Source organism: Magnolia sinica, chromosome 17 (assembly GCF_029962835.1).
Source record: "Magnolia sinica isolate HGM2019 chromosome 17, MsV1, whole genome shotgun sequence".
Classification (NCBI taxonomy): domain Eukaryota; kingdom Viridiplantae; phylum Streptophyta; class Magnoliopsida; order Magnoliales; family Magnoliaceae; genus Magnolia; species Magnolia sinica.
In genome coordinates, this window is record NC_080589.1 from 72,547,913 (window position 1) to 72,561,247 (window position 13,335).

General features: G+C 40.6%; 1 protein-coding gene across 4 annotated transcripts in view; it reads left to right on the forward strand.

The window, feature by feature from the left end:
- LOC131230352 (uncharacterized) overlaps positions 1 to 13,335 on the forward strand; it is a 29,449-nt gene that overhangs the window by 2,204 nt on the left and 13,910 nt on the right. For 3 of the 4 annotated variants that reach the window (XM_058226232.1, XM_058226233.1, XM_058226234.1), the window contains exons 3-9: positions 988 to 1,197; positions 1,512 to 1,570; positions 1,758 to 1,895; positions 12,382 to 12,456; positions 12,590 to 12,673; positions 12,818 to 12,879; positions 13,034 to 13,103. In XM_058226232.1, coding sequence (XP_058082215.1) covers positions 988 to 1,197; positions 1,512 to 1,570; positions 1,758 to 1,895; positions 12,382 to 12,456; positions 12,590 to 12,673; positions 12,818 to 12,879; positions 13,034 to 13,103 — 698 coding nt within the window. Of the gene's footprint in view, positions 1 to 980; positions 1,198 to 1,511; positions 1,571 to 1,757; positions 1,896 to 12,381; positions 12,457 to 12,589; positions 12,674 to 12,817; positions 12,880 to 13,033; positions 13,104 to 13,335 lie in introns of all 4 variants that reach the window. The other variant, XM_058226235.1, reaches the window with a different exon arrangement.

Genomic DNA, 13,335 nt, shown 5'->3' on the forward strand with positions numbered 1-13,335 from the left:
ATGAATGGTCATCACATATCCGTGGGCCCTCTGCTATTCCCTGCAGAGAACTACTTGTGGATGTTCCCACTTTTGGTCATATGGCAGTACATGTGCCTTAGAGCCAATTTGGGTGCTTGTGTTTCCATGCTCAGCTGCTCAGCAGGCTCGTCTGGCTGCATGCTCTGTACATGAACTGTTTGCAAATTTGCCTTTCTGGGTGGCACACCAAATTTGTGCTAAGGTGCGGTGTGGAGCTAGCTTGTGTTGACTTTTGACATGTGATTTGTGTTGGTCATCATGCTTTGGTGGATTCCTGCTATTTCGAGCAGCCAACTACTACGCCATGACCCTTCATGCGTGTGGGTGCTCTATACTTAGCGGTTTGCCTAGCAACTGTCCCTCCATAACCTACATTGCTAGCTTTCCCTTGGGGGTGTGCATATAATAGCTGAGCTAGGGATCAGTACTATTGCTAGGTGATTGTGCGGGCATTTGTTTGGTTTCAATGTGAACCTCTGCCGAGGCCTGTTCCAAGAGGCTGGATAAAAGAGTAAGGTTGATGTCGGGTGGGCAGATTGTAAACTTTTGCCAATCTCTTACTTAAAAGTCATACCAAAATTGCTTGGAGAAAGGCTGAGATGCTGATTGGTTTTATTCATTATTATTTCAAGTGATCGTTAATATTCATCTTCCCTATATGTTCCGTAACTTTCTAAAAGGATTTTGCTGCTACTGTAACTCTGAGCTAATTATCAGGTTTAGTCTCTATATTTTGTTAGTTTTGACCTAAAGGTATTTGTATCTCTTCGAGCATTCTGCCAAGTCTGGAAACTCTGGGATTTTGAACTACATGTTTAGGCCTTACAGTGACTGTGTTCTATTTACAAATCAAATTTTCATACTGTAATAATAGATTCGTGTTGGGAGTCATTTATCAAGTACTTGTTTTTCAAATGTCAACAATATTTCTCAACTAGTATACTAATGTGTTTTTTCAGCTGACAGTTTTATGGAAGTTGGTGGAAAAATTACTTGTATCGAAACCAGGGAGACCTTCTGGAGAGTATAAGTCATCTTCATCAGGAATGAAATGGTCCTTTGCTCCAGGAACAAATCTGCCATCGGGTGTTAGTTTGAAGATTGAAAGGGAGTCCAGACAGAAGCTCAATGAATTTGCCAAAGAACTTAGGTCATTCAAAAGCGTTGACTTATCAGGTATCTTGGTTAGATATTGTGGCGATGTAAATGGTTTTTGTTATTCTTGCTGGCCGAGAACTTTTTTTTTTTCTTCTTCTAGTTAGAGTTGCATGAGTAGTTTTTACTATAAGATTATAGATTGCTGGATGGCCTATTTTTAATTTTTGAGACTAGTTTAAATGGTTCATTAATCAAATTTATCTTATTAACAAACACAATCTCCTTGAACATAACTATTTGGAAGACCTAAATGTGGCAGCTAGAAATCTTCATTCTTTTACTTTTTTTTTTGAAAGAAATGATTTAAAACTGTCTTGTTTCTATGAAAATAGGTCGCAACTTTGGGGATGAGGGTCTATTCTTTCTTGCTGAAAGCTTAGGCTACAATCAGGTTACATCTTCTCTTACGTCTTTAACTCTTTCAAATATATTCAAATTCCAATATGGCGGTTTCCTTTAGGTGTAGCCCTTTTTTCTTAAAATCTACATGGAAAGAAATGGGTTCAGTCGCAGATGCTTCTTTTCTTAGTCCCAATGCAAAGTCAATGTTAAATGTATTTCTTATCATCCTGTTTCAGAGTGCAGAGGAAGTGGACTTTTCTGCAAATGGAATTACTGCAGCTGGGTTGAAAGCCTTTGATGGTGTTCTTCAGTCAAATATTGTATTAAAGACTCTCAATCTTTCTGGAAACTCTATTGGTGATGAAGGAGCTAAGGTTGTCTAAGCTCTATTTTTTGTACCATTGCTTGGTCTGAAGAGAAGATTTCTGTAGCAATGCATGTCATTATTCATGCATATGGGTGTGTACTGTCATTGTGGAAATTGAGAAAAACCATTTGTTCAACATGTATAAAGGGAAAAAAAGAAAAGGAAACAAGAGACATAATGTTCAACTCCCATAGCCAAAGGTTAAATGAACGTCAAAGCTTTTGTGAATATCCATTTACAGTTCAAGAGGAAACATGCGTTCTTCAAGGAAATAGAACAACAATAATCAGTTGTTCAAATAAACATTATGAGAACATTTATAGCAACCTCTTTAGAAAACTCATGAAAAGCCATTTAAAGTTGATTCCATACCCAATTTTGTATAGGAATATTTTAGTGGTGTGCAAGGTATTCAAAATCGGTTACGTAATGGTAACAGTCATAACCGTTACACATTACGGGGTCGAAACGGCCATTACAGAAAAAACAGGCCGTAATGGTCCTGTAACAGTTTTTTCAAAAAAATAAAAAAGGGCCGTAATGGCTGATACATACGGGGGCCGCAAAGGCCGTTGTGGCCCGTATCATAACGGTAATGGTGGTGACCGTTACGGCCACCGTTCTTGTTTTGGAACACCTTGGTGGTGTGGTCTCTTGAAGTCAGGAATTTAGTATGGTTGCATAGATTTGTCACCAAACTTGTTTAGTCCTTTGAAGACATACTTGTTGTTCCTCTGCCCCATATCATTGTTTGGCAATTGAATATTGATGGATGATGACATGAATACACAATTGGTAGTGCACGGGTAAATGATAGTTCCAAAGTAGATCAATGTATAGGATCAATCACCCTTGAGAAGAGGAACTTGCTCTTTTAGCTCAACTATCTCCTTCCCGTGAGCAATAACCAGGGTTGTTAATGGGTACCTGGACCAGTGGGCACCCAATGGACCTGACCCGATTTTTATGGGTCCGGTCCAATTTTCTAGAACCTTTTAGAAATCAGGTTGGGTTCAGGTTTGGGTTCTACCATTTTGGACTCAATTTAAATTTAAAATTGGGTCTAGTCAGGTTCGGGTTGTGTTTAGGTTAGGTCTAACTACTTTTATTCTAATATTATATACATCATACATGAAATATATATTAATTAATTTAGCAATAGAATGAGATTTAGTAGTTCTCGTGTATATAAGGGAGCCCATTTGCACACCAAGCATGTGTCAAAAGAGACATGTATGTGCAATCTAATCCATCCATTGGGTGGTCCTAACTCCTAACCATGTAAATGCCCTTAATTGACCCAGAGGCAACTCAAAATGAACTTCCAAAGACAGATGGGTACTCGATACCTAGACCTGATCAGATTAGGGTCTGGTTCCTAAAGAATGAGGCCTGGACCCAGCAAGCCAAGCCCGATTAGGCCAGGTACAATTATTCTATGACCCGACCTGAACATGACACATTGATATGCCTAACCATGGTGTTCAAAAATGGTTACATGATGGTAGTGGTACACAATACAGGGCCATAACGGCCACAACAAAAATAATGGCCCCAAGTAACAGGCCTTTATGGGCCTGTAATGGCCTTTATACCTGTAACAGGCCATTTTGGGATGAATAATAACATGCAAATTTGTTTTTTTTAAGGAAAATTTCCTCAGATTTCTTTAGCGACATAGTATAAATGATTAAGGATATGCATTAGTGATGCGAACACAGGTGCATTCAAGGTGTACCAACGAAGAAAGCGCCAACCACAAGTGCCGTCCTTGTGGATAGGCGAATATTGAGGAGCTGAAGACCTTTCACATGTGATTGGACATATAGAAGACCCCACTTAGGGAAGACACATGTGAAGGAAGATTGGAGAAAGAGGACCGAGCGCCCAAACTTTCCCATACTTATGTTATTTGCACGTTTTTTGACTTAGTTAGCGGTCTTTTAGTAATCTTATATCTTTATTTGCTTATCCTAGGGGTATTTTAGTAATTTTATGTCTTTATGTGCTTATTTAAGTGGGGTAAAGCCCTAAACACGAATTTCAACTATTGATGAATGAAAAGCAAACCCTTTGGTTGCCTCCTTCCTCTCTTCTCTCTAATGGTGCTTCTTCTCTCCCCTTGATCTTCTTCTTCTAATTTCTTCTTGTGCCCCTCCAACTTCCTCAAGGTAATAACTTTCTTTCTTCTATTTTTTTTGTTTTGGCTAATTCCTCTTCGATCAAAATCTTAAGAACCGATCTAAACCCTAAATCCCCAAATTCTCAAATCCCTAATCCGAGAAACTTCTTGGTTCTTCGGACTAGTGATCTTCATTGATCGATTGGGTGTGACCATGCAAGATCGGGAGGTCTCATCCCTCGCCGGATCCAACCTAAGTAGTAATTGAATTCCATACTCCATGGTTGTAGTGATGGCCCGCTCCATTGCATGTTTCCTTTATGATTTTCTCAGTTATGATGATTATTGTTAGAATTTTAGATCATTCATTCCTTTTATTTTCGTTGTTTAATTATCTCCATGAGCATGCATCATAATTAGGGCTGTCCTGCGTCAAATTTGGTATCAAAGCCTAGGCTTGCATGGTTTTTATCTAGATCGAGTTATCAAATTAGGGTTTTGATTTTTAGGTTTAACTTGGGAAAGTTTCAAGTTTAGAAAGTTTTCAATTTTCGAAACTTTCTAATTTTAGAAAGTTTCTAATCTGGACAATTTTCAGATTTGAGTTGTTTCCTGTTTCAACTTAATTGTGTCAGTTCATAGTAGTTTTGCATTCATTGCATTCATCTTGAAAGTCATAACACCTAGTAGTCTAGTTAGGTAGAGTTTGGTTCAAGTCTTCATTGTATGCCCACAAGAAGAGGTAGAGGTTTCGGACTTCAACCTACCATGAATAACGAGCAGTTATCTGAGCAACTTGCTCAATTGATACAAAAGATAACCGCCCTAGAAGCGAGTCAAAGGCGTGAGTTTGCCCGCCTTGAGAACCAAATTACCACCACCATGACTAAGGTGGAGCAACTAGAGGCGTCCCAAAAGGAAAAACCCGCTGTAGGGGAAGATGCGCACTCCCAAGTGGAAGGAATCATTGAAGAACGTGCTGCCACACGTGGTGGTAGTGAGGATAGAGATCGTGGTAACGGTCGTGGTGTGGTGCTAGAGGCACGAACCACATGTGGTCATCAAGACCGTTATGATCCAGATGAGCGTGCGATGAAGAGTGTGAGAGTTGAGGCCCCGAGTTTTGATGGACGCTTGGATCCCAAGGCATTCCTTAACTGGGTTGCTGACATGGACCACTACTTTGAGTGGTATGGCATGTCAGAAAACCGTCAAATGCGGTTTGCTAAGATGAAGCTTGTGGGTCAAGCCAAGCTCTTCTGGACCAACACCGAGCGTAGGGTAGAGAGAGTTGGTAGAGCCCCTATCACACATTGGTATGAGATGAAAGAGAAGTTGAAGGAGAAGTACCTTCCTCTCTCATACCGTCAGAAGCTCCTTGACCAATGGCAATCCTTACGCCAAGGGTCAATGTCTGCCGCTGACTACATCGCTAAATTTGAAGAGTATGTGATGCGATGTGATATCCGAGAAGACCCTCTAGTAACGCTCTCGCGTTTTAAGACGGGCCTTTGTGCGGATCTTCAGCGCGAGCTTATCACTCGGCCCTTAACGGACTTAGATGAAGCATATCAAGTCGTGCAGGAGTTAGAGCAGTATCTGAAGGCTCCTGTCGTTCGTCGTTTTGAGTCCCGAGACTCCAATACTAGATCTAGTTCCCAAGGAACTAGACCTAATATTGGTAATCAACCTAGGGCACAGGCGACCATTCCGCCTAGGCCTAGGGAGGACAAGGGCAAAGGGGTTCTTGGTGCCGGTCCTAGTAACATGAGCCAAGTGAGGTGCTATGAGTGTGGCAACCTTGGCTACATGTCTAATCAGTGTCCTACGAAGAGCCGTGGGAGAGCCTTAGTTATAGGCGAATCCCACGAGGGTGGAGATGACCAGGGTGATTATGAAGTTGAAGAGTATCACCCTGAAGGAGGACTTACTGATGAAGAAGTGGATAGAGAAGCAACGCTTGCAGTAGTAAGGCGTGTGTTAGCTCAGTCTAGAAGTAGTGCTGACTGGCGTCGAAGCACTATCTTCTACACTATTGCCAAGTGTGGTGAAAAGAATTGTAAGGTGATAGTGGATAGTGGAAGTTGTCAGAATGTGATTTCCACTAGTACCTTGGATTGCTTAAAACTGAAATCCACACCTCATCCAGACCCGTATAAAGTTTCTTGGGTTGACAAGACATCCCTACCTGTCACCCAGCAATGTCTAGTGCCCATCGAGTTTGGGTCATACAAAGAGTCCCTGTGGTGTGATGTTTTACCTATGGATGTGGGGCATGTTATCCTAGGTAGACCGTGGCTATTCGATAATGATGTCACGATCTTTGGCCGTTCGAATGCGTGTACTTTTATGTATAATGGTAAAAAGATCAAACTTAATCCCATGCCACCTGAGAATACACTAGGAAAGAAGAAGGATGAGAAGGCAAGTGAGCCTAGAGAAATGGGGAAATCAAAACCTAAGTCTTTACATATAATCAGCGCAAGAGAGTTTGAAAAAGAGGCTAAGGAGGATTCTATGGTGTATGCCCTTGTGGCTAGAGAAATTACACCTGAGGTTCCATCAGAGTTGCCCCGTGAGGTGATCTCGGTCCTGAAGGAATACAGTGATGTATTTCCTGAAGACTTACCGAATGAGTTGCCACCTATGAGGGACATACAGCATGCCATTGATCTTGTCCCAGGGTCTACTCTACCGAACCTTCCTCACTACAGGATGAACCCTACAGCGCATGCAGAGTTGAAGAAGCAAGTTGATGAGCTTCTGCAAAAGGGTTTCATCCAAGAGAGTATGAGCCCGTGTGCCGTGCCTGCATTGTTGACGCCAAAGAAAGACGGCACGTGGCGCATGTGTGTGGATAGCCGTGCCATAAACAAAATTACTGTCAAGTATAGGTTCCCTATACCTAGACTTGATGATATGCTTGACATGATGGCCAGGTCCACTATATTCTCTAAGATAGACCTCAAGAGTGGATATCACCAAATTCATATACGCCCAGGAGATGAGTGGAAGACGGCGTTTAAGACGAAAGATGGGTTGTATGAGTGGTTGGTCATGCCCTTCGGCTTGACTAACGCACCCAGTACTTTCATGCGGGTGATGACCCAAGCTTTGAGGCCGTTCATGGAAAAATTCCTAGTGGTGTACTTTGACGATATTCTTATTTATAGTACCACTAAGGAATCACACCTTGAACATTTAAAGAAGGTCTGTAGTGTCCTTAGGAAGGAAAAGTTGTACGCTAATCTTAAGAAATGTGCATTCATGTCTAACCAAGTTGTGTTCTTAGGATTTATAGTGTCATCTGAAGGGATGCGCGCAGACCCTGAAAAAGTCAGGGCCATAGTTGAGTGGCCAGAACCAAGGAACATTCATGGGGTGCGAAGTTTTCACGGCCTAGCAACTTTTTATCGTCGGTTCATTAGGGGTTTTAGCACGATCATGGCTCCCATTACTGAGTGCATGAAAAAGGGAGAGTTCGTGTGGTCTAAAGCCGCCGTCAAGGCTTTTAAAGAAATTAAGGGCAAGATGGTGGAAGCTCCTGTCATGCGTCTACCTGACTTTTCTACAGTCTTTGTAGTAGCGTGCGATGCGTCTGGTGTCGGTATAGGTGGAGTGTTGAGTCAAGAAGGACACCCAGTGGCCTATTTCAGTGAAAAACTGAATGAGGCAAAACAAAAATACTCCACTTACGACAAAGAATTTTATGCGGTAGTGCAATCCCTGAGACATTGGCGACCATACCTCCTACCGCAAGAATTCGTTTTGTTTTCTGACCATGGCTTTGAGATATTTGCATTCTCAGAATAAACTCAACCCAAGGCATGCCAAGTGGGTAGCGTTTCTTCAGGAATATTCGTTTGTTTTGAAACACAAGGCCGGGGTTGAAAACAAACCAGCGGATGCCCTTAGTAGGGGAGTGGCGTTGCTCAACTCTTTGAGTGTAGAGGTAGTCGGATTTGAGCAACTGAAAGATGAATACCCCATATGTCCTGATTTTGGGGGTACTTACACGTCGCTCTCTAGTGACCAGCATATTATGGGTGGATATGTTCTTAAAGATGGCTTTCTTTTCAAGGGAAACAGACTTTGTATTCCCCGTATGTCCCTTCGTGAATTCCTCATCTGGGAGCTTCATTCAGGAGGGATAGCTGGCCATTTTGGTCGTGATAAGACCATTGCCCTCGTGGAAGATCGTTTCTATTGGCCAAGCCTCAAGCGAGACGTAGCCAAAGTTTTAGGGCAGTGTCGAACTTATCAACCGGCAAAGCAAAGAAAGCAAAATCTGGGTTGTACACGCCATTGCGTGCCACATGCTCCGTGGCAGGACATTAGTATGGACTTCGTGCTCGGCTTCCCAAGACTATAAAAAAGCACGATTCCGTTTTGTCGTTGTGGACCGTTTTTCTAAAATGGCGCATTTCCTCCCATGTTCGAAGACGTCGGATGCGTCTCATGTTGCTCGTCTCTTTTTTGATGGTGTGGTGCGTCTCCATGGGTTACCTAAAACCATAGTGTCTGATCGTGATGTTCGATTTACTAGCTATTTTTGGAAGACACTGTGGCACATTATGGGAACTCATTTGCAATTTTCTACTGCTTACCACCCACAAACAGATGGTCAAACTGAAGTGGTAAACCGTAGCCTTGGAAATCTTCTACGTTGTCTAGTGGGTGAACATGTTAAGACTTGGGACCTAATTTTACCAACTGCTGAACTTGCTTATAATGGGTCAGTTAATAGATCTACAGGGTTGAGTCCTTTTGAAATTGTAAGTGGTTATAAACCTAGAATGCCCATAGATCTCTTACCTATGTCTGTTACCCAAAGGTCTTCTGAGTCGGCCGATGCATTCGCACGCCATATTCATGATTTGCATACACATATTAGACAGCGGTTAAATAAGAGCAATGATGATTATAAAGTTTTAGCTGATTTTCATCGTAGAGTGGAAGAATTTCAAGAAGGAGACTATGTAATGGTGCGAATAAGGCTAGAGCGATTCTCTCAAGGATCTGCAAAGAAATTACAAGCGCGTAGTGCTGGACCATTCAAGATATTACAAAAGGTTGGGTCCAACGCGTATCGGGTTGACCTTCCATCTGAAATGAGCATTAATCCAACTTTTAATGTGGAAGATCTAGTCCGTGCCCATACTCCCATTGTTGATACATCATCCCTTTCATGGCCTTTTTCTGAGTTTGCTACCCAACCCCTTCCACCCCCTCCTCCACCCATTACCCATAAAGAAGCAATTGAGGAAATCTTGGATGACGAGATAGTATCCACGAGAGATGGGGGTTTCCAAAGGTATTTTGTCAAGTGGAAGAACAAACCATCGTCTGAATCTACGTGGCTGTCGGGCGACGCATTGCAGGGTATTGATCCAGATCTACTTGAGCGTTACAAAAGTTTCAACTCGTCGGGGTCGAGTTTTTCTCACCCGAGGGGAATTGATGCGGACACAGGTGCATTCAAGGTGTACCAACGAAGAAAGCGCCAACCACAAGTGCCGTCCTTGTGGATAGGCGAATATTGAGGAGTTGAAGACCTTTCACATGTGATTGGACATATAGAAGACCCCACTTAGGGAAGACACATGTGAAGGAAGATTGGAGAAAGAGGACCGAGCGCCCAAACTTTCCCATACTTATGTTATTTGCACGTTTTTTGACTTAGTTAGCGGTCTTTTAGTAATCTTATATCTTTATTTGCTTATCCTAGGGGTATTTTAGTAATTTTATGTCTTTATGTGCTTATTTAAGTGGGGTAAAGCCCTAAACACGAATTTCAACTATTGATGAATGAAAAGCAAACCCTTTGGTTGCCTCCTTCCTCTCTTCTCTCTAATAGTGCTTCTTCTCTCCCCTTGATCTTCTTCTTCTAATTTCTTCTTGTGCCCCTCCAACTTCCTCAAGGTAATAACTTTCTTTCTTCTATTTTTTTTGTTTTGGCTAATTCCTCTTCGATCAAAATCTTAAGAACCGATCTAAACCCTAAATCCCCAAATTCTCAAATCCCTAATCCGAGAAACTTCTTGGTTCTTCGGACTAGTGATCTTCATTGATCGATTGGGTGTGACCATGCAAGATCGGGAGGTCTCATCCCTCGCCGGATCCAACCTAAGTAGTAATTGAATTCCATACTCCATGGTTGTAGTGATGGCCCGCTCCATTGCATGTTTCCTTTATGATTTTCTCAGTTATGATGATTATTGTTAGAATTTTAGATCATTCATTTCTTTTATTTTCGTTGTTTAATTATCTCCATGAGCATGCATCATAATTAGGGCTGTCCTGCGTCAATTAGTGGGATGAATTCCACAGATTGCACGAATTTCTAACTGTTCAAATGTACCCAAATCAGGTCAATACTATTCATCCGATTTTTTTAATAATAATAATAATTTTTTAAATTTCTCCTCAAATTAATTAAGGGAAATGGTGTATAATGATTAGGGATATGCATAACAGGAATGAATCCCATGGATCACATGAATTTCGGTCCAATTTCATGCTGTTCAATTGTACCCAAATCAGGCCGTTGCTATTCATCCGAATTTTATTTTTAATTTTCTCCTCAAAATTCTTGTGGGAAATAGTATATAATGATTAGGGATATGCATAAGTGGGATGAATTCCCGTTATTTAGAATATTAAATGTAGAAGTATTAGAGTCAATCAAGTAAATAGAACTTAGGCAGCCCGAGATAGCATAGTTACCAAAGAATGACCTGTTACACCATCATATACATGTCCATAATCAGAAACAATAAATATTTGGGATCCTTCCATTTTTTCTAAAACATTTAATATTTTTTCACATTTTCTTAAAAAAAATTCAACCCATTATAGGCCATTACAACCTCGTATTGTAATGGCCATAATGTTGGCTGTTATGGTTACCATTACCGCTATTGAATACCTTGGCCCTAACAATAACATTATTGTTAGAGTTAGGAAAACTAAGAATCATGTCATGAGTAGATCTCTCTTTTTCTCCACTAGTAGCATAATAAATCGAACTGGTCCTTGATGGGCCACCACCAATGTCTAGGCAGGTATTCCTTGTATGTTGTGATCTTTGACAACCAGCGCACACGAGTTTGTCCTCCTCACCAGAGTAGACCGCACCATGTTCATGGTATTCACAGGCACCTTAGCTGCTGTGCTTTCCGCAAACTTGACGCCCTATGCTGAGATGAAACCCTAGTAAACATCCTCCAGTGCAAACACTGTTTTTACACAAGATCAAACACTGCGTCAAGCTTCTTTCTTCTGATCCAAAACTCCAAAACCATTTCCCCAACAGTGCCGTATATTTTTCAACAATCCAGGAATTTCATAACCCAGCTGAAACACTAGTTGAACTGCATGTTGGGAACTCATTCACCATCAAACCCTAAAATACCGAGTTCAATCAATTTCCACTGTCATGAGAGTCGTTATAACATAATTCCAATGGAAGAAACTTGCTCTGGTACAAAATGATTCAGAGGAGATTTCCTGGTGGTTAGGGTTTCATGTTCAAACATGCAAAATAAGTATTCTGTTTATAACAAATCAAATGTTGCAATTACTGAGTAAAACTGAAAACAGCAAAACTAACTATAAATAAAATTAGAAATTGATTCTAATTGAAAGAAATCCATTAGAAAATAGAAGCTACAATAAGCAATTAGACCGAAATGGTAAGCCTACTAAACTTTTAATAGAAAATGACAGTTATATGTATAATCCTATAACAAAAATGGTACACTGAAAGACAAGATCAAACAAAGTAGTTTTGTGTGGATAACTTCACTGAAACTAGCTTTTGTTAGAGAAATAACTAAGTACCGCATGAAATGGAAACATGAGCTTAAAGTTCTATCCGTTTATGTGGCCTCTTTTTAACACCTCAAGTCACTCCCGATAATCCTCAGAGCCTTGTTTCTGCACAATCCCTATTTTCTTTCTGCATCAGTTTAGTTTTAATAGAATATGTTGTGGAAAGGTTCATGTAGACTATGAATTTGTTTTTGATTTCGTTGTTAGGCATAGATGAAAGGTGTTTGGTGTTTGGTCCTTTTCCCAATTAGTAAAGTTGTAAAGCTCTTTTACTTCTTAACTCGGTAATCCGTTTCATTTCCTTGTATCTAGTTACATTCCAGTTTATAAATGATTCAGCAAATCAATTTCTTGCAGCAGATCTTTGCATTTTCATCATTCCTTTTGCTAAATTTGCATGTCAGATAAACTTTTACATTTTCTTGAATCTATGTTTAGGTTCTTAGATCTATCAATTGAGTTCTTGATCTTTGCAAAAGAGTGTTTACTTTTGTGAACTGGTGTTGCATGTAAACTAAGTGTTGTTCTGTGTTTACAGTACCTGTCGGATGTTTTGATGGGGAATGGCAGTATTCAAAAGCTTCAGCTGAATAGTGCCGGGCTGGGAGATGAGGTTTGCTTCTTAAGAAATAAACCCATATTGGAATACAATCAATATACTGAACTTTGGAACTTTGGCTTCAAATGGATGGATCTTGGCTTTTTTCTGGTTCTTTATCTGTATGCTCACTCGGTTTTCCATACAGGGTGCAAAGGCTATTGCAGAGATGCTGAAAAAAAACTCAAGCTTGCGGGTTATAGAGCTTAACAACAATATGATTGACTATTCTGTATGCCCTACTTTATTCCCTTTTCTTTAGTATCTTCTTCTTCCTGCTCGTTTTCTGTGTGTGTGTGTGTGTTGTTTGAAGCAAAAGCAGTGTAAGTACATGAACGCCTTTTACTTTGTGTTTTTTTTTTGGAATTGGAAGTAGGGATTTACAAGTTTAGCTGGGGCATTTCTCGAGAACAATACTATACGATCAATACATCTCAAGTGAGTGATAGTTCTCCCACACCTCTTTCCTGCTAGCTTAATGCAATTTCCATTCATATATTGTATGGATGAACATATTATGTCTATTGAAAACTTTCTGATGTATTTCTCTGCTTGTTTTTGAAGATTTCATAATGCATTTATTCTGTTATAGTGGAAATTATGGTGGCGCTCTCGGGGCTGCAGCTCTAGCTAAAGGGATTGAAGGGAACAAGTCTTTGAGGGTACACTTTGTCTAACTCGAATTTCAAGACTCTTGATTGTGTAATCTGTATGTAAGAATCACTACAGCTGTTTGGTAAGGTCTATATGATGGCCATCTATATAGTGGTATTATACAATGCTCAGGCCAAGAGTTTGGACATTGCGCTCAGGTTTTCAGTTTATACAAGTGGATCGCATGGTTGAGTGATCCTCAACCAAACCATTGATATGTGTGCCTCACAGAGATTGGTC